General features: G+C 29.4%; 1 protein-coding gene across 1 annotated transcript in view; it reads left to right on the top strand.

The window, feature by feature from the left end:
• The window catches only part of LOC112682920, a 68,949-nt gene extending 51,598 nt beyond the window's left edge, over positions 1–17,351 (top strand). The window contains exon 6 of the mRNA XM_025553734.1: positions 16,792–17,351. Coding sequence (XP_025409519.1) covers positions 16,792–16,874 — 83 coding nt within the window. The 3' untranslated portion in view covers positions 16,875–17,351. The remainder of the gene's footprint in view (positions 1–16,791) is intronic.
• The last annotated feature ends 10,447 nt before the right edge of the window (positions 17,352–27,798 follow it).

The raw sequence follows: 27,798 nt of genomic DNA, 5'->3' as shown, positions 1-27,798 counted from the left end.
ATTCTTTAACTTTGAATATTTTAATTTAATCTACTTTTCCTTTAAGATTCTTTCTACATAAAAATTTATATTTGTATTTATTTTTTACCATCATAAAAAACTTACTTTTACATTTCGTCAAAATTCTAGAAATCGATTAAAAAAACTTAGTCAATATCTTACGATTACTTTTCGATAAAAATGAAAACCTTTTTGATTAAAAGAACACAACCATGTTTTTAATATTCATGTACATATACATATACGTATTGTATATAAAGAAAACGTCAGATTGTTTAGTATTAAGTATAAAGTTGAGTGTACATAATTAGTAAACTATGCCAAAAGTTGTGTGCATTTAATGAATACCAGTGGTAATAAAAAGTAATTCAATACGCTTCCGAAACAAATCCCAATAAATCAACCGAATTCCGTCAATTATCGAACGACTAAAGTTTTGGAGGCGAGGAGCAAAATGATATTAAACGCGTATACTTTGCTCGGACAAAGCTTGCAAAACTTAAATATTAATCCGGAACGGAACGCAGGCAATTCAATAAATACATACACGTTCGAAAAACATTTCGTATCATATTGTTTAAACGTATTATTATTAATATCGTTGACGACTTGACGTTTCTCTGCGGAGTCTCCCTCTAACATAACGGAACGTGGATGGGGCCGAGGAGAACGAGAGATAGAGAAAAATAATAGAAAAATCAATTCCACATTTAAATACATTATACGATATAGCGCCATGTGCGCGCGGTCTTAGGCGTATGCGAGTGCGTGTAGACGCTATTGACATTTCGGTTAAACGCATATACATAAGACTGCGTGCGATTTTCTGGTTGATTTTTCGACGTGAGATACATTCGACGTTCGAATGTATGCGGTACGACACGATGGTCGTCGTGCACCTCCGCGCGCGCACGTGTACCCGGGTACGTACGGTATACACCGGGGTTGGCAAATTATTTTGACGGTACGTGCCAAAAATTACATTTTTTCTTTCTTTCTTCGAGCTTGCCGTTAAATATTAAAAACATGTATGTATTTTTATGCCATAAGAAAACATATATTGTTGACGAGAAAAAATGTAATGTTTTACACGAGTACATGATTCGCCATTGCTCCGGTAATCGCTCATCGTCGCGATTGCTTTTGCTGATGTTTGGTTTGTAATTCAGTGGCGTGTTGAACTACTCTTAAGTAAGGAGCAATGATTCTTACAAACAACCCACCCACCTGTTTTTTAAATACCCCTACGTACCAAAACCGGTCACTTCGCTCGCATTGTCACTGTAAAAAACATATTGAACAACTAATTTTGACAATTGTCCTCTTTTTTTTTTTTTTTTTATACTAAACTAATATCTAAAACCTATAAAAATATATTAAAATATAGTATTTTTCATGACGATTGATCATCACTTATTTGTTAGTTTTGATCAATGTTACTGATGTGATCGGTATACGCAAATAAATTTAATACGCTTAATAATAATGAAAATCTGCATTGTTATGGTAGTGATGCTAAAGCTACACGCATACTTAATTTGATCAAGTTCCATAATTTTTCAACACCAATTAAAACAAACTATTAGCTTAATAAAACCATATTTTTTAAACACCTGGTAACCGTATATTATAGGTGTTGTATAAGTGTACGAACAGCATACCGTACGTGTATTACTAAATACGTATTATACAGTACCTAAATATTATTACACTGCTATATGTTGTGATATTTAGACAAAATGCAATCTGACGATTGCAAAATGACAGTTTTATTCTTCGTATAACCGACAAAGATACCACCTAAATACTAACCACCCACCCCCGAAATATTGATGGAGCGGCCGCTCCTCAAAAACGTTGTCGACACGCCACTGCTGTAATCGGTAAGTGTTCAACGGATTACGCGCGCGGTCAGTGGGTTTCGCATGTACGGATGGTACCGACCGAACGAGTCGAAAAAAAAAAAAAATCGTCCATCACGTGCGGTACGCGGCGACGGCAGCTTGTTTTCGATGTTGTGATTTATCTGTTAAAAGCTAAAAAAAAAGCAAACAAACCGTACCGTAAACGTTTTGCGATTCACGGCGTGGCCGGTATGCGAGTAACGCGCGGCGGTGCGCAAACAGTCCGCGACTCGAAATTCCGCGTACCGAGCGCAAACATACACTTCGCCCCCTCCCACCAGCGCGCGCGCTAAATTTACACAAGCTCGTGTGCAGCGACGGCGATCGCTTTCCGCGTACCACGTAATAACGAATACGTGCGCACACCGAACGTTTAATTTCCGGACACTGGGGTGGGTTTTCTAACCACCGGTGTTGTGCGCACATCACCACCACCGTCATCACCACCGCCGTCGCTACCTGTACGTGCACGCGGGCTCTGATGCGTGCAGCTGTTTGTTGCACTGTTTACAGATTATTTTTTTTTTTTTTTTTAAAAGAATAGTTATTATTACGGTGTAAATTTTTAACTTTGAAAATTCGCTATTTTCGCATTAAAAACGGCGAATTCGTTGATCGTTTTTCCTGTACGAATTCTCTTGCGCTATTCTCATAGTTTCGTCATTGAATGTACGACTAGACAAAATCTACAGATTTCCAAAAACTATAGTGGAAAATTTGAATCTTAAAGGTGAAATAAAAATACGAATCACGCACGGTTTGACGCCCCTTCGCTATTAGCGCCTCTGACGTGCGCACAGTTTGCCATGCTCTTGCTACGCCACTGCCTCGTGTACGGGCGAAATGTCGAGCGCGCGATGTACGGCGATTCAAAAGCGAACGGAAAGCGAAAACACGGATCCTACTGACCAAATGTTTTTCTACTCGTTGAAAAACATGACGTGGAAGTCGCCGAAGGTTCTTGCCGCACTAACCGTCGCACGAGGTTTACATTTCAGTTTTATTTATCTGTGGACGTGTTAACGATTTTGCTTTGTTTTCATTTTCGTACACTCAAATCGGAAACACATCAATCGCAACACGAGTCCAAAACACTACGGTTTGTTGGTACGATATAACCAATAGGTTTGATTTTACAGTTTTTTCTTTTCTGTATGATAAGAGTTTGTTGCATTCATTGATATTCGATAGTTTTTCACTTTCTTACTTCTCAATTACTTATAGTATATTATTGGGTAGACACAGGCCAGTCCTATGCTTGAGAGCCACGGGCCTGAAACATATATTTTTTCTGTAGTAAAATTAAAATAAAGGAATTGCATGTATCGATCTTTTTATTGATATAATAATTATTTATTACTGATTTTGATGCATATTATTTCCGATGAATTAGCAATGAGGATACATAATATTCACTTATACGTTAAAATTTAAAAATAATAATGTGTAATACAACACGTAATATATACCTTCGTTTCGTTGTTGTCGAATCATACTTTTGGTTACATATAGAATAACGTAATTTTATACCCTTAATAACTAACAGCAAAAAATTAACCTGAACTTTTGGTATTGAAACAGTGGCGTAGCTAGGATTTTCTGAAGGGGGATGTTAATTATAATTATTAAATATTATGCATAATACGTACAAACTAAAACTTTTATTTTAATTAATTAATATGTATACATAATGTCTGTAATAGAGATGTAATGTATATTCGAATTCGGATAGCTTTACCATAAATCATTCGAATATTTGACTATTCGAATATCAGTATTCGATGCTACAATACCTATTATTATTAAACGTTTTGTGTTGCACGAAAACGTAAACGAATAATTTTCGTCACGTATTGTCGCAATCGCGATAATGTTAACCTGTATATATGTAATTACTATTGTGCATTATTTTATATTTCATATTGTATTATCGATTTACCTATATTCCTATAATAATGTAATATATGATACGGCTCAAGGGAGGTGTCATATCTACCAAACACCCCCCTTGTATACACCACTATATTGAAAGAGAAAAAGCATCTGTTGACTGTAATTTGTTAGTTTACACATTTGACATTACACAGCAGATCGTACGTAACGAGAGCTTGCCGAAAACAATAAATTGTGCGTGTATGTTAGGCAACTGTCTTTTTGATTTACACCACACTGCGGTATTTTTGCCGTAACGGTTTTTATGTAATCGTCTAGTTTATGAATTTATTTATAAATAGATAAATATTTTATGACAATAATTATTACGAACATCTATATGATATTCTATTTACACACACAAATGCGGTGGTATGTAATATGTTTCCATGCATTATTTTTACGTCAAAACCATCGGTCTCGACGATATTGAAGTAGAAGGCACAACTATTATATTCTAACTTTCTGTAGATTGCGTATTAAAAGATAAATTGGATAAAAATAATTTTCAGTTTGGCGTCCCTTTCTTGCTGGCACCCTGGGCAACTGCCCAGGTCGCCCATAGATTTCGCCGACCTGGCATAAGTCTAATATTATATCAGCACCCGAAAAAATCTTAAAAGGCGTACTGGATGTATATATATATATATATATTTGTAGTCAAATAGCGACGATCACTCAAAGTTTAATAATTCGAAAACTTGATTACTTGAACTTTTCAATTCCCATAGAAACATCTGCAATTCAACTCAATGTATGTCTAGAGCTGTCAAATAACTTAATAGAACCAATTTAATTTATGTTTCACAGAATATATCTTACATTTTGTCACGATTTTAATGTGACCTGGAAAAGAGAATTGGGATAGGTATTAATAGGTTTTTTTTTTACATTTTTTTTCGTGCATTAGTTTTCTATCAAATGAGAGTTTATGAAATGGTATTTTTCAAGAAATATCTTTATCAGTAAACATTTAAAAATCGATAAAATATTCAAGAAAAAATCATATTAGATTTTATTTATTTTTCAAAGTAATATTCGGTAAATACATTAAAAACTCATACTCATATCAAGCAATATTCATCAATAGTCTTATATATCAATAAAAACTTGTTAACTTTTTTTATATATTTATATATTACTTATAACAATAAAACTCGGTAAACGTTCATTAATCCCGTATTATCGATATATGTTTCTAAAACGCGATTAGGTACACTAATAGCATACTGCTAACAATTAAAAACTTGAAAATTATGACTTACTGCCAATTACAAAGGAATATAATTTTTTCTTGCGACAAACTGTAACGTTTGCCTAAAACTCGATTCGGCCTATTTGAAGCGTATTTATTATTATTTATTTTATCCATTATAATTTTAGTTATGAGTAATCGAAACTTTCCCGAAGTATGTCGTTAGTATGTCGTCGACTGTCGTAGTCTCATTTCGCTGTTGAAAACTCTAAGAGTACTACTTTTACCTAAGCCTATAAGTTAACCCAATACGATGAGTCGCGTTCCCGGTTGGAGGGTGTATGGATGTTTTATTACAGTTGACCGATGACGGCGAAATACTTTATGACTTACCTTCGTCTCACTATCTCTATTTTTTCCCCATACATATAAATATGCATTTATGACTTTTATATGTATAAATACGTTATATTTACATGTTTATATTTATATATCTATATATGTATATACATGTATATAACGTGGTCGGTCCGCCGGGTGTTGTTATTACAGTATACGCGTCAAAACGGTAAAAGTTTCCCGTCGGAAGGAACTTAAAACATCACGTTAACGGGTGTGTCGCCCGGCCGGAAGAGCGCGTCTCGACGAAGGGGCTGACGGGCGATGGGGTTTAGCCGAAAAACGTTTTTCTCTCGTGGGAACCGCAGCCACCGTAGCCGCGGTATAACGAATTTTCAGCCGAAAACTTGTTCGAGAACCGCACTGTTATATCTATATAAATATGTGCGCGCGTCGACTTAACTGAAATAATTCATATGTTGCATAGATCGCACGTGAATTTCTCTGGGGAGTCTGTTCATCGTTCGTATACGCAGTTATTAGTGCCACACACACACACACACTGTACGAGTACTTCTCGAGTGTCCGTATATATGTCGAGCTAAATGATTCATTTCGCGATTTAGTCGAATTTTCCGGTCGAAACGCGATCAACGTTACGTGATTTTCACGACGTCTACGATACACTGCCATAGTGTTTAAATTTATCATATTTTTCGAATCTTTTTATAGTTCCGAAAATATTAAAATAGTATTTCGATTCAAGTTTCAAAAGAATCGTGTTTAAAAAGAAATTAGCATGTAAAATTTAAAATAAATATATTACTCCACAAATTATACATTTTGGTTTAGATTGAGTAAAAGGGACACATCAAAGGAATAAAGCAAGAGCAAAAGCAATGAGTATTCACATATAAAATATAGAAAACCAACAAATTATACTGTTTGGTAATTCGATGAGCTTTACCGGAAAAAATTAAAAGCTGAATTATAATATTTATTTTAAGTGTATTTCGATAATATATATTTATATTTTATTTTTATCAATTTAATCATCGACTGTCTATTCCAAGAAAATATAAATACTTTCCATCGACATCTAAAATTAGATAATTTTAAGGTAGTCATATTTTATCGTAACACTATACAATTATACATATTTATATTCAATACATAATACACGTCGTTGGTCGATAAATTATATCGGTTATAATTATGATTTAGATTTTGTGCAAAGTAAAAGATACGTATATTAATTTTACAATGAATTTTTTTTTTCTTTACCTCATTATTTTTATTTTATTTATAACACTTTTTTTGCGATGTAATTTTACACCAAAAATTCTTGGTAGCATATTTTTAAATTGGAAATTGGATACTAATGATTCTTTGAAAAGGCTATTTTCCATATTTTTTCCGCGGTTTTTTTTCGCCTTGATGCAAAAATTAAATAAATAATGATCAATTTCGTATGCCAAGAGTTTATATTTCTTTTGATAAAACATCAAAGTACTTTTGTGATTTCATAATCTTAACACGGAATGCAAGGATAAACAGAAGTAATTTCACCAGATTTATAATAACCTCAAGCTAAGGCTGTATCAATTAATTTCAGAAAGTTTGAAGTACACAAATCATTTTCACGAATGTTAACGTTGATTTTCATTTTTTCTGTACATAATGGTTTAGTTTTATTTTATTTTATTTTTTTTTATTTCGCAGAGTTATACATACATTAACTGTGTACCTTGTATTAAATGACCAGCTTTGCGTGCTAACAAAATCGAGTAGGTAATTCGATGTAAACCGGACGATGACTTATTTATTTATTGTTGACAAATAATATATAAAATTATACGTAATCCGCGTTATTTATTTATTAAGTTTTTGTTCGGGACGTCTAATGATTTTCCTACAATTTTTTCCGTCTAACATACGTGCGACGCTATACAATGATAACGTTTTCTATCCGTATTATCCAATCCCGATCAGTGTGTGCAGATAATGTTATCTGCAGTTATACGGAAGTTAATATTCTTTTCGCGTATCCTTCAGTTCACATTGTTCGGCGGCGATATTTCTTTGTCCGTGGGATTCGTTCACACCTGGAGCATGTAGTATAATGTGTTAACAATATTATTAGTTCGCGGTGAACTACAAATTATCAGTGGCGCGTTATTGTTCGGGTATTTTTTCTAAATAATTACAATCGAAAATTAACGACTACTACGACAAGGGTTTTTTCGATTATTGTACAATGGGTTAAACGATTTTTCAAATACATACGTGCGTGAAAGCTAGACATACGTACATACGTACTAAGTGACGCAGCTATTTGTCTATAATGCATCATACGTAATCAATACACGCCACTTTGTATTGCGCACGAGTTTTTCTTGGGGTAACTATTTAATACTTAAAAAAAACATACCTACATAAAATATCTTGTGTGCAATACCGTATCCATAAGCACATATTGTGTACGAAATGTTCAAGTCAATTTCAAAATTTTATAGCGATTACCATTGCAGTTGGGTTATGTGGTCCGAGAATGATTTTTTTTTCCAAGATATTTGATCGGAAAAAAAAAATTAAACAGTAAAATATTTATTTTTAAATCTTCGTGGAATTTAAAAAACGTTTCACGATATTTTTGATTTAGTTTACGGCACGGCAAAAAATGATTTAGGAAATAATGAATTCGCTGAGATTTTACAGTAAAATATGAGTTGCATTTATTCTTTAATTAATGAAAATTTCAACTATCTACAAGCTTAACAAACTTACCAAAATTGTCATTGTTCTCCAGTTATTGTTTATAATTTTCTCGAAGACTACTTTATTGTTCCGCGTTTCTGGTCGATCTAAAATGTTAAGTGAACCTATATAATTTTTAAAAACTTTTAAGTTTTATTATATTAAAAAGTGTTTTCTGAAACAAAAAATAAAAAACTTCATTGTAAAACCATTAATTTTTCCTTTTATCAGGGGACTTATAGTGAATAAATTCATAGAATGAGTGATAATTATTAATTTATCATTTTTATTCTTTTTTTTTTTTTTTTTATACAATTCAAAATTAGTCATCACGAACAAAATATTTGAGTGAAAACTCAAGATTTGTTTTACTTCAATGTTGAACGAATAGTTTTCAGTTTCGAAAGAAATATTGATCGGTTTTAAACTTATGTAAGTTTATTGATTTGACATTTAATATTTTTAAATAAAATTGAACAACACTTGTTTCTATTGTGCTTAATAATTGTTGATATGTGAACAATTTAAAAATGCGTAAAAAACGTGATTTCACCTATTATACAAATATTGAATTTCACAAAATAATATATTTCTTTTACCTGCAAATCGTTTTCATAATCCGACTAATCGTATAGTTTTCTTTTATTATGAAATGATAATTGTTGTCCCACACCTTCGTGTATTAAATGTACCCAATTATCCTATGGTATACGGCGCCCACCTGTACCTACACGTGAAGTTTATCAGACGTGTTTCGTTGGCAAAATAATTTTATACCCAACTATTAACTAAAGCATTTTCGTCACCATCCCTAAATTACTGCTGTAAAAGTGAAAAGAAAGTAACATAGTTGCGTGTTAGATACACAACGTTAAATATAGTTTTGAATGGTTCTTTTTGTTTTATACAAATAATATTATTACCATGAAAGTTTTTCATTTTAGTATATATATATATATATATTTTTTTTTTTTTTAATATTAATGGCCTTGTTCAGAGTTAGAAACTTTTTTTGAGTATACAATTGGGTCAGTGCAAAGTATCACGTCAAAGGAAAACCGCATGAAAGCGGTACACATCAAAGGCTTTCATTACTCTTCACTTTACCCAATTATTATTCATTATACAATACGTGAGATTTTTGTATTCAAATTGTTTATTGCTGAATATACATTATTGATATCATGTCTATTATTCTTATGCTATAAAAATTTGAACGTATAAAATGACACCCTTAGAGAATGTTCAAAGTAGACAGCGCAAGTAATAGGTCTTAATACGTTATAGTAAATCCATTCAACGTAGGTAGTTAGGATCGTAGTAGTCGGTTCCTGCTACTTTTCCCAACATCACAGAACAATAACACATCCTCGTAGTGTTGACGTCGATTGTGCGCACGAAAGTGCATGCTTAAGTGCACAATGACGTATTTTATTGAAACTTGTAAAAAAAATAATTTGCTTAAGTGTATACGTTTCGTTCTGTTTTTTACTCACTGTGTAGTGTATGTCCATTATACGTGTATCAGATAATAAAAATTGTTTACTTGCGAATTTATTACATACATACGAGTATAATATTCAAATATGTTCTTCATATCCATAAAACTATTGTATTTACCAATGTCGTAGACAAGGGAGGGGATTTTGAGAATTCAACCTCTTTTCCTATTGCCCAAATCTTAGTTAGTAAATAAATAGTTAATAATAAAAATAATAATTAACTATCTAAATATATCAATCCCCCCCCACAATAAATAATCCTTACTTACGCCCTTGATGTTTAGTAACAATAATATTGAACATTTCACATAAAGCTCAAACGTGCGTCGCACTCAGGAAAATTGCGGACCAGGTGAACTTGTTCGTTTTTACAACTAGTCCTAATTTACTCGATTGAAGAGCGTAATTCTGATCATAAAATAAATAATGTAACGAAAAAACATGATGCAACGTATTCTTGGCCGCATATAGCGTTATATAAATAAAACGTGACGTAACGAGTCGAGCTAAAGAGATGTTGATATTATTACAAAGAGATGAATAATAAAATAGGTGTAGGTACTTGATGGCCGCAAACTCGGACTAAAGTTTGTATAAGAACTAAACAGTGCAGATTTAAATATTCTTTTTTTTTTTGCGTTTAAATAATATTAAAACAGTAATACTTGCTCTAACTACCTACACTCAAAATAATCTTGTCATCGTATCCTGATTTCTTTCCAACTGCCTACCGAGGACTTACAATTTTTTAATTTCCTATGCTAACGTATAAGGTAATTTAAATTTAGCATGATAATTTTATTTTATAAATGAAAACGAATAAACTTCAATATAAGACTATATAATAACGTGATATTATATTAAATAGACAGAGCAGATCAGAGAACTAAACAAGACGTACTCACTCGGTTTTTTCTAAATGGAGTACGTTTATACAGCTAGCACTCCATCCTGGCATCGTTCGTACTTTTATTCTCGAGAGTATCCTTAAAACAATGTCGATTGGTGTTTTTGACCAGAAGACCCTGCAGCCCTTTGGGAATATTTATTTCCTCGATGCGTGCCCGGGTTGTAGTTTTCGAGCATCGCATTATTTTCATTGCTTCTTTTTCATTTATTAATTTTGATATTTGGCTTAACCGTGCTCTACGGGGTTTCATGGTCTTGTCGTTTACAAACTCAATGAAATGTATTTTTGATCAATTCACTTTTGATCGAATTGAAATCCTTCGAGTATCGACTTTATTGTATAATTTGTGACACTCAATATTATTGTTATATAGATAGTACATATTATTTTGCATATACTTGTATAATGTAGATATTATATGTCTGGATTAGGCGCGGAAACAAGGGGGGGAGGGATTAAAAAGAGTGCGGCCCAAACCCATTTTCCCAAAAATAACTGTTCAATTATTTTTATTGATTATTTAAAATCCTAAACTTTTCGTCTACCAACAGAATAATATGAACGATTTACGTTCATAATCGATTATCATATCTTGTACACACAAGTCTAACATCAATAATTGTATAATATCTTGTTTATCGTCATGTATCTCGTATCAATCGATAATATTATACAGTGTATTGCAATAAAAATTAATGAAACCTGCAGAAAATCGTTGACCGTTGCGCGTCACACGTCATCTCTGTCATTGCCGTGAAAAAAAATTATTTCCTTATTAGTAAATCCTGATTTTAAAAATATAAATTTTGTTATTAAAACATTAAATCATTTGGATCAAAATAACTCTCTTGTACATGCATAATTTCTTAAAATTTTAATTAAATTTCTGTCGGAAAATCAGAAGGAAGTTTTTCCTTTTTAAGGCTGTTCAAAACTTGGTTAAAGGAAAGAGTGGGAGAAGAATGATTGACAGGGTTGGCCCTTATGTATACTCATAAGGATATAAATATTGACACAGAAAATAACCTAAAAAATATAATTAACAGATTTTCTAAAGAAAACAACGAAAACTTGATTTTGTATTAAAAAATTAAAGTATACTATTCATTTTTAATACCATAATACGAGTATTATATTATTTTATTCCTTTAATTGTTATAAAATTTAACTTTGTTCCTAAAACTACAACTTACCATACATATATCCTATTTGTATTATATATATTTATATATGGGTAGGTGCCCCGTGAATAATTTTAAACCCACCCAGGGTCTCGACTATACTATTAATACAAAGGTAATTTTTTTCTTTCGATTAGCAATTTTTGACGATTTGACTGTTAAAATTAGCATAACTATGTTTCGTAATCACAAAGAACTTTCAAAACCATATTGAATTATATAGTTTCGTCAGGTTTTTGTTTAATCAACAAAAACGCATTATTGCATTATTATTTTATTTATTTTACATGATAATACAGTTACATTATTATTTGTTTTTGAAAAAAAATCAAACCTTTTTATGAATATAACAATTTATAAATATATATATATATATATATATTAAAAACTTAAATTATTAAATTATTGAAAATAAACTAGAATTGATCTTTTATCATTTATAAATTCGGAAAATAATCGCTAAAGAATAATTCATCCCATCCATTTTTTTTATGTGCTTTATTCCTTTATTCCTTTATTCTGTTTTCAAATAAGATCATATAGTATAACACACGCAAGAAAAAATAAAATATTTATTTAAAATTTTTACTTTGACAATTATTATGATACAATTATTTTCGTGTTAAATAATCCTGAGATGACATGGAATATTTTTATCTGGATATAATAATGAACAGAAGAAGAACAATGGTCAATATATTTAATTTACATTAATTTATCCGGTATCCGGGACAAGTCTCTTCACAAAATCTAGCATGAGATTCGATCAACGGGCACGGAGATTATTAAACGTGGATCGTAATAAAATAGCCGATTCTTTTATCGTATTCCGCACGTGATAATGACATTTTACAAGTTAAAATAATTACGTCGTATCGCACGCGGACATACGACCCGGGCGTAGGTCTCGTTCGAAATGATATATTCATAAATAAACTTGTCGTCAGTCATCGAGTTCGAATGCAGGTGCGAGTATCGAATTTGTGTTCAGATATTATCTTAATAATGTTCTACGAGGTATAATAAATTCATGGAGTTTATTTATTTTATTATTTTTTTTTTTTTTTTGTACAAAACGAATAGACATATTTCCTGGAACATTTAAAAGTCCGTTTGAATTGGACTGCGGCACGGCACGCGTTCGCCTATTATTTCGTGCACGTTGTAATAATAATATTAAAATAATTTTGTAAATAACTAATCGATATTTCACCGCGTTACTGTGCGCGAATAATTTTCGCCATCGCGTATTGAACATTTAAACCAAGTACATACTAAATGACTTTTCATCGTCACTATTGTTTATCATTATTTTTTACGAAAATATAACGTCACATGTGGTATGTTACAATATTTGTGAGCCAACATATCGGCATGGTATTCCTGATCGTACGCAGTGGCGTAGTTACGGTGGGAGAGGGAGGGGGTAAGGGATTTTCCACCCATCCAGATTTTTTTTAATTATTGTTTATTAATATTTACGTATTATAGTAAAACTATATTTTCATTTTACTATGATAAGTTATACGAGTATATTAAAAATTAAGTAACAAAATAAATTTCATTGAATGCAGGACATAATAATAATACCATTTTAAAAGCAATATTATTACATGGGACCTTACATTAAGATATACTAAGAATATCATGAATTGACTCTTAAACACCCCGCTCCCCCAAAGAAAAAAATTATATCTACGCCACTGATCGTACGTATAATGCACCCACGTACACACAGCTATGTGCGATATATGATCGTGTTGTTTTGTTCACGATGTACTGCACGAGTATGTGTGTGTCTTTATGTGTATCTGCGGTTTGATTTGTTTTTATTTAACAATAAAATAATAATAACAACAAATGTTTCGCACGTTTCATTCGGTTTTCGCCGAATCGCGTAACCGTTTTCGTGCACATTTTTAATGTTTTCGACGTTACGGTTCCACAGATCGTCACGATTGAAATCGTTCGTATCGCCGAGCAGAATAACGCGGCAACGGCGTTAGATTAAAATGTGTCATCGGCGCGTCGATGATGTATTACACCGAGCAGATTAGTATTCGATGAACATCTGTTTTACGGTCACTTGGAGGAAATGTTTTCGCAATAAAAGCTCCTTAAGCAGTAAAAGTAATTCCGTTGGTTGATTAATGCGCGTAAAACGACAAAAAAAAGTTTACGCCGTCGCTGACCCACTTGGTTCTTTAACGGAGAGTTTTCATTACAACTCGGAAAAAATAAACCCGAAAACACGTCGCCGTGTGTCCGTGCGCGTCCTTGCACTCTGCCTTTTTAATTTACATCGAAAATTAAGTTTGTTTCGAACAAAACTTCTCCTATTTTATTTTTTCTTTCTTCTTGTTGTTGCTCCTGCTGCTGTTGCCGCCTGTTCAAGGAACGGGTCGACTAGAATGCACGCTCATTTCGTCGAACGTCGATGAAAGGGTGTAACAATGAGTCCATCCCTCACGTCCCCACCGGTTTATATGTGTCGGCAGCTAATTACATCATTACACGTGCGCGAGTATACGAGAGTACGTCAGTCGATGTGTTTACAAAATATCGGTACAAAGTTTTGTCACGTTTAAACGAGCCAATATACGTGTTACAGTTTTGTTCATTTATTATTTGAATTCCTACTACTTTTCCAGTACGAACATTCGATTTATAATACGGTTGGATAATAGTATTTAAATACCATGTTGGCCGAAACGTTTCTAGTTATGACTCGGACTCGGTGCTAGCCGAAATATGTAGATAAACTATCACTATGTTATTCTGAGAACTGCTAAAAATTGTCGGTGCATTTTCTAATAATTTTTTTTTGTTTTGCCACCATGTACCATATAATGCTACAGCTGTTTGTGTATAGCTAATTTTTAGCGGAGACTAATGCAATCTTGGGGTTGACGGACAAATTGTTTAAGATAAATGAAAACTTACGCATAATGATTATAATAATAATTAATAAGCTGACATTTTGAATGAAATGAAAAATCATCTTTTACAATATAGTTGTATATTTTACCAGTTATAGTATTTTAAGACGTTCCTAGGTACTACAAACAAACAAATAATTACTACGTTGTTATATTAGTTCTTCATACTAAATATTAATCACAAAATGAAAAATGCAAGGGGGGTTAAAAATTCCTCTAATTATTAGTAACAGTATAATGTACAAACTGCATATTCTTTGTTTCATAGAAGCTTGACATTTCCAGACGTAAATTAGTTTCTGCCACCTTCATCATGGTCACATTTTTCTCCCAATCTACTTCTTCTGTCTTTCTCATAGTTTCTTTTAGTACTTTACACGGAAACAAAATTGAATGTTACATTTACTACGTAATTTGACTTTGCTCTTCTCTTTCATATAACATAAAAAATATCTATTCTTTTTTCTCGTTACTTCTTTCCCTTTAGATTTTTCTCTCTCATTCTTTATATATATCCCGAATATTCAACATTTCCTGAATTCCAAATCTCTTCCAGTTATCTGTATATTATCTTTCATGCTGATTTTCTATTTAATATTAATAATATGTAATTGCACAAATACTTAACTAATTTGTTTATGATAGGTTAGACACCTATAGATTTAATTGACGAATGGTATTTTTCTTTTAAATAAAAGATATAAAAAAAAACCCTCACTTATATTTTGTATAATTTAATTGTTCATATACATTAAGATTAACAATGATTTTAAATTTAAAAAAAAGTCAAGTAATTAATTCAAGTTAATATATTTAATTAAATTTGAATCACACACTATAACATACCATACTATACACATCATTTTAGCAAAAAAAATTGAATTAAAATCTTTTATACGGTCAAAATCATACATTCTCTATCACAAATATCCTGATTTAACTGTTCTTGTTAAGAATGTATTAAAATTATATCAAAAATTAATTAATACGGCTTTTATTTTTTATTCATAATCAAATTCCTAAAAATATTCTTTTTTTTTAAATTCTTTTCGCCCAACACTTTTTTACTTTTTTATTACTCTTTCTTTCCGTTAAATTGATTTTTGTTAAGTTTACCCACACATATACATCTCAATCGTTTTTAATCTGTCTTTATTTTTTATTTTTATTATGTTCATGTTTTATATTTGTATTCATACGAACTAACTTATTCAATGCAAAGGACTTTATATACAGTATTCTCGTCTTCAGATCTTAGATTTTTGTCAAATAGTAAGTTCTTCTTGTGCTGAAGAGTCTGTCTCACAACGCTATTCTTTTCATAATTATTTTCTTGTTTTATTCACATTTATTATAATGTTTTCGAGTTAGGAGAAATCCTCTACTTGTTTTATTATAATCTGCTCATCTTGAGATTTGATTATTCGCTTTGAAGATAATCTTATAATATTTTTAAGGTGATGGTTTCCCTCTTGTCTTTTGCATCTCCATATCGTTGACAATTGTCGATTCATCCAACTTTTATGGTTGTTTCCTACTTTAAGGTTAAGTGTGTGCAGTTTTACCAAATTAAAAAAAATTTACTCTATACTCGTGAAGTGGGTCGATTCACTGGAATCGCCTACCTAAGTATTTCAACCAGTCTTACTCGAGACCATGAGTGCCCAATATATATATATATATTAAATTATACAACCCTGAAAGAAACTAAATCAGTTTTACCAGAAGTGCAAATAATTTATTTTGAAATAGCATAGTGCTATATAATTTGAAACATGTTTATATACATAGTATTATTAGAGAATTCAATTCCATAACTGTTTATTACAATTTATTACAACTTAAATTATCAATTATTTATATGTACATTGTTAAACTATTGTATTACTTTAATTTTTAAGTTTTGGTTCGTTTATTTATCGACTAAAATGCTATATAATAGTTTAGTATTAATATAATTATAGTTTTATTGGAAATATTTGTTAAATTATATTACATATATATTAAAGAATAAACCTTTATACTTACATAATGCTAAACAGTTTGCTTTTACTACTCTAAAATATCAATAATAATTATTCAAACACTCTAAATGTTAATATTTTTAATAGTTTATTTAAATTTTTTTTCAGAAAACTTTGCATGGTCAAGCAAACTGTCTCAAGTTTTGCAGTGGATTATTGTTGCATGGTTATTGGTTGCCATTCCAAACTGAAGAAGTTCATAATCAAGTTTTTAATATTTAGTACTCAGCAGACTCTCAATGATTCACTACAGTTATATTTAAATAATTATTACCCTAAAGCCATTAATTTAAGTAAATTACTTAAATGAATCCGAAGAAAATTAAACACGTCGTTATTAAATTACGAGTATACCAGTATAATATGACAAAATGCCTTTGAATGTTTATGTGCTGCATAAAATATTAATTCTTAATTTGACTACACTGTTAACAAGGAATTATGAATTTAACATAATTCAGCAACAATTATTTTAAGTTAAAATGAACGTTCTCACACTTTCTAATAAACATTATATTATAAATGGAACTTGATTAATACTATTTTAATTCCAATGAAACAAGGACGATAATAACTTATTGACTTTTAACAATGCGATGGCATCTGAAATTAAAACCTATATTTTATACTTCGCTCTTCAGAAATTTGAAAAAAATAGTGCTTTAATTTTAAAATCATTTTGAAAGATATTTATTAAAGTTTTGTTGTAGTAATTTTGTTTTTCATAACGTATAACTATTATAACAGTATTGATTGCGAACGTCAAATTAATTTTGAGTTAATGCTTTGTGATTAATTTTAATACTATCATTATTTATACTTTAATTTTTTTTATCTATAAGGTGGAAATTTATTTAAACTTAAATATAATCAAGTCAAATAAATATCAACAAAGTACGCGTATATTATAATACTTTTTTGGTGTGAATCATTTTAATTATGTAGACTATAGTAAAATGTATGAATAAAATAATAAAGTCGTTTGATTCAATATAATCGCAAATTTGTTAGTTATTTATTTGTATAATTAATACAATTATATTTATTATATTTATCCACCTTTAAAGTCCTTCGTGGTATATAATGAACTTATTTACTAGTATACCCCACGTCTGCACATTTGTATTTTATGTTCACGATCTAGACTAGTTTTAACGATCAAGATTTACGAGCCAAAATAAGTCGTAAAGTGTTAAAAACCTGCGAAATACTTATTAATCAAAAGGTAGATTGTTTTACTCATATAAATAAATGCGTGTGTGTGTGTGTATGTATAAATATATATACGAACGACATTCATACAATTGACAGAACATTTAACGTGGCGTACATAAATAAAACGGAATTAGTAAACGAGACTGAAATCGTCGATTGCTTAATCTAGGTTGCACAATGTTTTGGTAACTTAATGTATTCCGAAACGTTTTTTAAAACATTCAACGGGGAAACGAAATTAAAAAATATATTCTGTATATACTATAGTATATATATACACGGCAAGAAATTTCAGCGGTTACGCGCGAATGGAACATTTTATAGTTTTGACATTTAACATCCGAGAGTAGTATTATAATAAATAAACCAAACAACAAATATAATAATGGTTATTGAGCTGAAAATGTGAAAAATAAGACTTATTTACCGAGATTTGTTCTCATTACCGACTGTTGCGTACTGCCATTTTAACAATGCACACACACAATAATGTACCACCTACGTTATTTCGATGACAATGCGAGTATAATATTAATATACAACAACGTAAGTGTACACTATTACGTTTGGTTGTAACTGTTGGCAGAACGTATCGTATTTAATGATAAGCGTGTTCAAAAATGATGTCACAACAAAAGCTCTGGCACCTCGAAAAAAAGCCGTTTAACAAAGTTTACTTATCATCTGCAAACACTACACATATATTATGTACCATTAAAACGACTACGGTAGATTATATAAAATGACACGGGTATATGCAGTACAACATAATAATTTTCAATCGACACAGTTGGCATTTTACAATTTTCATTCGGTTGTTAAAAATAATTATTGATTGTTGTACTGTACGCGGCTTTTAATAATACCTTTGGAAAATATTTTGTTTGGCAGTTGTATATTATATTTCTAAAACCACACGCTTAAAGTTATGCGTGATAGCATGAGTGTACTACTCTAAAACTAGTTTTACTACGACATCTATAAGTTATTCACGGAGCCGACATAATATTATAAAAACTAAAAACAATATCGAATATTCAATAAATAATGTTCGTTCAAATCTAAACAGAAAATAATGAAATATTATTGATGACACACCTATAGTGCGTTAATTTTATAATTTTTAAATATAAAATTATAGATTGTGGTAGAACCACTGTACTAGAAGATACATCAAGCAAATTAATACTCTATCGACACTTGTTTATATACAAAATATTTAACGTATACTCACTTTTAAGTATCTTTTTGCCAACTTTTTTTTCACCTTTAATAATCAATATCATAATTCTTTAAAAATTTAAATAATTATGGAATGTAAATAATATATTACCTAGTAGTTCTATTTTTATACGAATAACAAAGTAAAATTTCTTTTAGAGTAACTTCTGATATTGAACGCTTAAGCCTGGCGATAGTGATTCATTTAAAATAGTAATGATCGATCAGATGTTCACAGCACCACTGTCTTTAAGCCATTTGGCATTTACTTATACAATTACTTTCATAAAATATTAGTATATAAAAATAATTAATCAATAAATATATATTTACAAGTAGGTTATATTAGGTTATAGTAGGTCTATATTATTATTATAGGAAGTTACATTTGATTTAAAAATGGTAAGAAATGGATAAAAATGGTTGAACATTTTATGATTTATTATGTAGAATGGAGTTTCAGTTATACAGCACGAAACGTTTTTGACACAAATTTTTTAATACGGCTTGAGTTTGAGACTGTAGCTAAACCTTATATACTTGGATGCTGTATCCCGATAGGTTCAGAGAAAAGTTTATTTAGAAGAAGTTTTATTAAAATTTGAATATGATAAGTCAAATTAGTTTAAAAAACATTGTAATATTGCCTGCATGTAAAGTTGTCTTAAAATATTTGCCTCCTGTGCAAGAATAGGCAATACCTCCTAATTGTAGTTATCTACGAGTATGATACTTCTACGGCCGATGATGTGAAAATTAAATCCAGAGACTGCTGAAAGACATACCATACTAGGACGGAGACCCTAGGAGGCTAAATGGACTTCAGTCCTCCCCCTCAATTGGCTGTATTATGGTACAAATTGTCTATAATAAAATACCAAGTATAAATCATGATATTTCTAAAAACTATTTTAAATGCACAATTGCGTATTATTTGCTTTTTCTATTGGTAGAGTAGGTAAACAGGAAAATTTATGCTTACAAATTTAAACCTATGTAGTTAATAGTTAATGTATATACTTATAGAGAAGCATGGAAATTGCTGCAAACCAATCATTAGATTGAATACTGCAGAGAGAGAGAGTATATTACTTCACTTGTAAAAATACAATATTTTAATTAAACTTAAAAAATAATATCAAAATTTGGGTAAATTAAAAACTACATCAACGTTAATGTAGTATATAAAGTTTGATGTACAATGGTAAATTTATTTTTAAAGCGGCTTCGGCAATTGATTGCTTTAATATTATTATTATTTAATATAATTGTTATCATTACCCAAATACACAGCTATCATATCGAGAATTCAAATATTTTTGCAATTATTTGAATAAATGATAAAATACCAAAATTAAATGTATTTTGAAGTCATAAAAAAAACCGGTAAGATAAAGATGACGGAAGTTCGTATTTCGCTCCTTCGTTCCTCGGCAGTGGATAACGGTAATAATAGGTACAATGAGTTTTAAAGAAATGATAACACATTTCTTTAATTAGACGGTTTTGAGCAATGCTTCATTATAAAAATATACCATTCACAGTGTTGGGTAATAACGTAACGGAAAGTAACGCGTCGCTGTAATGCCATTACTTTTATAGCAATGCATTACATAATTTTGTGTGTACTAATAACCATGTAACGATTGTTATATGGTTATTAGTACAAACAAGTATATTAGTACAAGTCTATACGTATAATACGTATATAAACTATATTTCAACTAGGGCATACATCATGTATCACTATTATAAACCCTAATGCCGAATGTGTAAGACGCGGCAGTTCGGTTGCAATGACCATCCGGTGTTGGTGTGCTGAACTCCGTATTGCTTTGATGTAAAGATCCATATCCGTGTAAGTTATTTTATGTGTTAAACCTAAATAATTATCCGAACCAATTAATATTTGTTCGTAACATTAAAATCCGCCCCTTTTATGCTTCTGACCTACGGTATAATATATTCAAAAGGACTAGAAAACATTCCCTGAATATCCTATGTTTAACTGGTCACCCCCTGATCGCATTACATATTGGTGGAAGTGCCGTAACTTATTGAACGTATAAACATTTGAGATAGGTTTTTTGATTTTTGTTAAATATTAGTTAATAAGCATTTGCTTTAAGTGTAGTATTAATAAAAATACGAGTTACATATTGAGAAATTATGAGGTTTATGTATTATAGATAATAGTATAGAGAAAATAATTGTAAAAGTGTAGTCTTGTGAAGAATATATAAAGTTAATGTATGAAGAATTTATGATATTCATATATTGAATACATTTAATGAATTTCATGAACATATACGTCAACATGCTGAAAAGTTTTTTGAGTATTATCGAATTCCGATCAAACATTCGATAAACTTTTAGTTAAACTTCACCGATATTTATCCAAAGAAATTACCAATATACCTAATCCATTAAGTCCGTAATTCAAACTGACTGTGGAAATAAGGTAAGTAAAAAAAAAATATATTATTTGAAATTATGCTTTAAAGTATATTTAGTGATGTACTAATTATGGTTTTTGTTTTTCAAATTTTATTAGTTTTTTTTTTTTTTTGTTTGTTTAAATAATAAAAAAACTGCTTCATTTTTTAACTATTAACTAAATTATTTATCAATTCTGAACTTTTTAAATAAAAGCGTGAACTTCTCCACACAGTTGTTACAGCTTTTATTTTACATACGCATACAATAACTATATAATAACCATCACTTTATTTTACTATAATTAAAATACAAATATGATAAGTACATACCTAAGCATAAAACTGATAAAAATTGTTTTTTTTTTCAAAAACTTTTTAATACAAAAAAAGGTATGAACTGTTTAACAAACAAGATAATTATCAACTGTTAAGTGTATATGTTATATAAAATACAAATAAATGTAAATAAAATAATTAAAAATTAAAAATGTTTAACATTATATAAATTTCTTAAAAGAAATAAAATGATTCATACTGATATTACTTATTGGAAAGAATGCAATTTATATCTCATGATGTATGAAAAAGATTATATCAAATACATTTGTATATTATATTGTAATGTACTCGTGTATAATATGCACACATACAAATTTAAATGTAAACTTACATTCGATAATTATTATTATACCATCTTTAGGATCATACAGAAGAAAATATGTTTTTGGTGCATTAATTAATATATTTTCAGGAGAAAATAGTTGAAAAAAGTTGATATGGGATAGGTTCAGAATATACGTTTGAGTGTATTATATCTATAGAACTTTGTGTGGGAGAAGATCGTTGAAGTTGGTGTAAGACTGGAGAAGACGAATGAAACGAATTTAAACCTGAATAAAAATATGGAGTATTATTCTGAAGATTAAATACAATTCGATTGGAATAACTTTTATTTTGTGAGTATGATTCATTTTAGAAAAATTGAAGTACATGCATTTTAAATTCTAATTCTTTACTTTTGCTTAATTGTTTAACTTCAAGAAGTAAAGACTTTTAAAAAGATCATTCCTATCAATATCTTCTGTTTTTTTCTATATAATCTAAGAATTTTCCCTAAAAAAAGTTAATCTTTGGATTTTTTTATTTATTATAGATGTACTCAGTGCCGTATTTTGCGCAGATATGGACGTATCTAATTGTGATGAGTGTTCTTGGTTTAATAATGTATTGTTGTACTTTTCTGCTTTTCCAAATTCTATAATTCTAAATTGAGTTCGTTGTATTCAAAATTCCCTTATGCTCTATTTAAATTAAGAAATGAAATATTCAAATATTTAAGACCAAAACAATTTTTTAAATTGTTATAAATATATTATAATAAATGTTTTTATAATTTAATTTTATTGTAAGCTATTTTATCTTTTTTTATCTAAATTAGGTTTCAAAAACGATAGAATACCAATGAAATAGTATATCTTTTTTTATGTTGCACCAGAAACACTTTAGGTATTTTTTCTTAATTTATGTATTACATATAATTGTCACGTATGTGTCTTTATTTTGTTACCTATAAATCTTTAACTAAAATTAAAAATGCGATTCATTTAACTAATACATTTTGAAACTAATAATGGTTGGATATTTATCAATTAAGTCGTGTTTTAAAGCTTTGCAGTTTGATTTCAATAATGGGAAGATTAGAGTAGTACAAAGTGTCAAAGATACGTATAAAATTTGTTTGACGGTATTACCAACAATAGAAACGTCTCCACTAACTACGGAAAAATGACTTGATACATCGGAAACATTTTACATAAGGGCACACTTTCCTAATTGTCTCGGGAGTATCAGCGAGAAGCATATAGGTATAAAAATCCACAAAACTTGGGTTTATATTTTTTTTTTAACTACAAAAAGTATTATTTTGGCTGTAATCGATTCAAATTTAAGTTATGCATGTATTGATTTAGGGACATTTGGACGGGATTCTAATTCAAATGTATCTAAACAGTGTCCCTATGGGAAAAAATTATATACTAATCAGTTAAATATTCCTGAACCTAAGTGCTTACCAAATACCGATGACTGCTCAGTCTTAGGTCCTTGTTGCCGATGAAGCTTTCTTTCTTCACAAAAATTTACTAAGACCCTATCCAGACCTATCCATTTCAAGATCAAGAAGAACAATAGAATGAGCATTTGGCTTACTTTTAAATAAGTGAAGTAGTATAAACCTTGTTATTGATGAAATCACACTTTTTGGTCGATATTTTAAAATCTTATTGTTTATTACATAATTTCGTCCGCAAATGAGATGCTTATAACTTCCAAGATATAGATACAAGATATTTAGTTGATTGTTTACCATTAGAATAGGAGGAGTAAGATCTCTAGGAAGCGAGGTTAGAGAATTTTCGCAGAATATTTTATGGCGCCCAGATCAATAACTTTCCAATATAATAAAAAATAAAAAGATTATTTTAATACATATCAGTTACATTATAATCAATTGTTTTGACTTTTTCATTTTTATCTCTAGGTACTTAAGTTAATAAATTTTATAATTAATTAGCTGTTTCTAAAATATAACTATTACTTTTTGTATACAAATTAATAATATTATTGATAATTTTAAGTAAAATATTAATAATATATAGTGTCATAATTAGTATATATTAATTTATATCAACGTCTAATGTTATTATCTATTGTTCATTGTGCAAGACTGAAATTTTTTATTTAAAAATTTATTTATTTATTTATTTATCAAGGTAGATATAATGCGTCATTTAATTTTACTATTAATATTAATTTAAATAATTATAATAACTACTCTTAACACCAAGATTTTGTAATATTCTGTTTTCGGATATTAAAATTATTATAAATGTAATTACGTACGAATATAGTATGCATTTTAGTTTCGATTTTAAACTATTTTTATACAATTGCTTTAATTTTCATTAATTATACTAAAATAATAAAAATACACCACTTTTTCCTCCTTTTGATCTATTAATAATTATTCTGAAAAATCGCATATAAATAAACAGCCACAGAAATTTAAGACAACATTTTCATTTATTTGACTTATAATAATAATAATAATAATAATTAATTATTATTATTATTATTATTTATTTAATGTAAATAATTTCCAATTACTTACAATTGGATATTAATACATACAATTTTAAAATAATATAATAATACAATATAATAGTAATACATGGATTATACAAAGAATAATATTAATAATAATAGCGCTACATTTAAAAATAATGAATAGGCTTAAAGAAGAATATATAAAAAATAAAATAAATCATTCTTAAAACATAAATCATAAATGCAGATAAGAAATTATTAAAAAAAATCAAGATTTTTTATTGAATTTCCAACCGACATATTAATTTGAATTTGTGAATTTAACATATAATTTGTTCTAGTGTATTTGATATAAAAATGATTCGTATTTCGACTGTTTATTGAATTTATTTTAATGCTTATATTTTGCAGTAGTTCATGACAATCAATCAAACATCAAATCAAACTATTAAATATTTTGTATAAACCTTTTAATTTTAGCTGCATAAATCGTTTTTCTATAATTAGCATATTAAAGAAATTTATTGTGATGTCGTAAGAAAAATGAGGAGCTCTATAAATATGATATTGAAAACATATGAATCTTATAAAGTTATTATGAATTTGGTTTAGATCTTATTTTTGTGTAACAGAATAAGTATGCCAAATAAGTAGAGCATAATCAAAATGGGAACGAACTAAAGAATTGTATAATTTTATAACTTAAGTTATTAATGCAAATTTATCTCTTAATTGTCGGAAATATGTTCGAAGCTACGATCCTAAGCCGCGTCCACACTAGCGAACAAAACGACGAACAGAATTCGTGTATAACAAATGGGTGAACTTGTAACATTCTATCGAACAAATCGGCGATCCGTCAGTTGTCGATATTTCGACGTAACATCAAAGAATGTTACACGAACATGTTACGACAGGTATGGACACATCTTCGAACATTTTCACGAACACACAAAATTAAACTATAATTATTTATAATCAGTTTTTAAGTTTAGCTATACGCGAACCTACGCGAACATGGACGCGCGAACATACACAGATATTTTTTAGTTGTTCGGCGAACAGTTTGTTGAACAGTTCGTCGTTTTGTTACGCTAATTTGGACGCTGCTCTATAAACAAGGTTTTGACTCTACTATTAATTTTTCAAAATCAAACATTGTTGAAAAAACAAAAAACGTACATATATTTAAAAAAATAATTTTGTCGCATCCGTTTTCATCGCTTCGTGTGGTCGAAATAATAGAAATGCACTTGTTTTGAATTGATAACGTTGTGCAGTGCTGTCGCATCACCGCAAAATATTGTGGTGAAAGCTCGTCATAAACAGCAATACCACGTCATGTGACTCATTCAATTTAAAATTATACGTCACGTAAATAAACCCAACGCCTGCGGTGATAACATATACCGCCATTTACGGCAATAACGCGTCGCGTGGTCCAGACTTTAATACCAAAAAATAAATATTTAATTACATAAATTCTTTCAAAAAATGAGGTATTTTCTAGATTTAAACCGAAAATGCCTAAATCCTAAATTTTTTGGAAAATGTTGTCAAATATAAAAAAAAAATGTCTTTGATATACGATAAAAGTTCCAAGTTTCTAATCATATTTATGATTAAGTAGTTTGAATAAGTTTTAAACAAGAAGTCATGAATGAATAACTAAAATCTAAAAGGTAAAAGTCTCCTTTATGTCGCATTATTACCGTTTTTACTCGATTTTTCGGTATTTTTTCCTTATGTGTGGAAAAATAATTGAGATTTTGGAAAAATAACCTCCATAAAGTACCACCGCGGACCGATTGAAAATCTATAAAGTTGCTAAATGTAACTTTTGGACTAATATTTCTTTCCGAAAAAGTATTTACAGAAAAAAAAATTTAAAAAAGTTTAATTATAAAACCATAAGATCCATCGTTTCACTCAGATACTAAAAAAATACAATTTATCATTTATCGTATCACATTTGTATTATTAAACTACTCATCTAAAGTTATTATCAGGGGTTGCAAGATCATGCATTTACATATCAATCTTGCAAAGTTGTATGTAATGTTAGATGACAAAAATCTATTTCAAGGTACCACGGTTAAATATATGTAATCTTATTTTGCATATTTTTGTATATTTCAATTTTATCGGGCATATTATACAACATTTTATTAGAATCTATCTAAAATTTAAACAGAAAATGTATATAAAATTAAAAATATAAATTTAATTCTTTTTTTTTTTTATATCTTATTGATAATCGTACATTTAATGAAAAAAATTGTTTCATAAGTTTCAGATTTAAAATAAATTACTGTAAAAGACGTATATTATATGCAGTTCATGAAGACTCAAGAATAGTATTAGATAGTATTTAAAATCTATTTTTTTTTTTTTTTTTAATTGTCACATAAAAAAATAAAACATAGCTAGGTATAAAAAAAATGAATAGATAATTAATTTTATTTCAAAAATTATCTATGCTTTTTTTAAATAAGCATTTTTTAAGTGCCTAATTTTAGATATTTAGTACATAAAAAATGCATATTTTTTAACTTTTTATGACATATTTCAAAGCATACTTTTCCAATTGTAAGTGCATAAATACATCATTATTTAGGCATTTCTTAGGTTATGCAAATATATTTTATGTAGTTGAGGTCAAGACACGACTGATGGAGCATAAAATATAATATAAATAACTTATATCATCGATATAAGTTCATGACAATCAGAAAATTATATTTGATTAGTATTCTAATCGCAATAAAATAACTCTCAATCATTTACAACCGCTCACCATATTAATATATTGCACAACCGCTAGTAAATAGCGACCAATGACTAATATATTTATCTCGGCCAAATGACTTCGATCTATCAACGTGCGCTCAATTTACCACTACTGATTTATTGAATCTAGCGCTCCGTAGACACGGTCAAACGGATATTTATATATAGACAATATTTTAAATGAACAGTATTCGCAATTTCTTAAATAAAATGAACGTCGAAATTCATCGCATATATATTTTGTGTCGTAAAGAATCGAAGTCTTGACGATTATTACATGTCAGAAATGTTCACAAAACTACTTAAATTTTTAAATTGAACATTTTTTTTATAGTATTGCAGTGGT

This window comes from Sipha flava, unplaced genomic scaffold (genome assembly GCF_003268045.1).
Source record: "Sipha flava isolate LNK unplaced genomic scaffold, YSA_version1 0_pilon_pilon, whole genome shotgun sequence".
NCBI lineage: Eukaryota > Metazoa > Arthropoda > Insecta > Hemiptera > Aphididae > Sipha > Sipha flava.
This window is presented reverse-complemented; position numbering and strand designations above follow the sequence as displayed.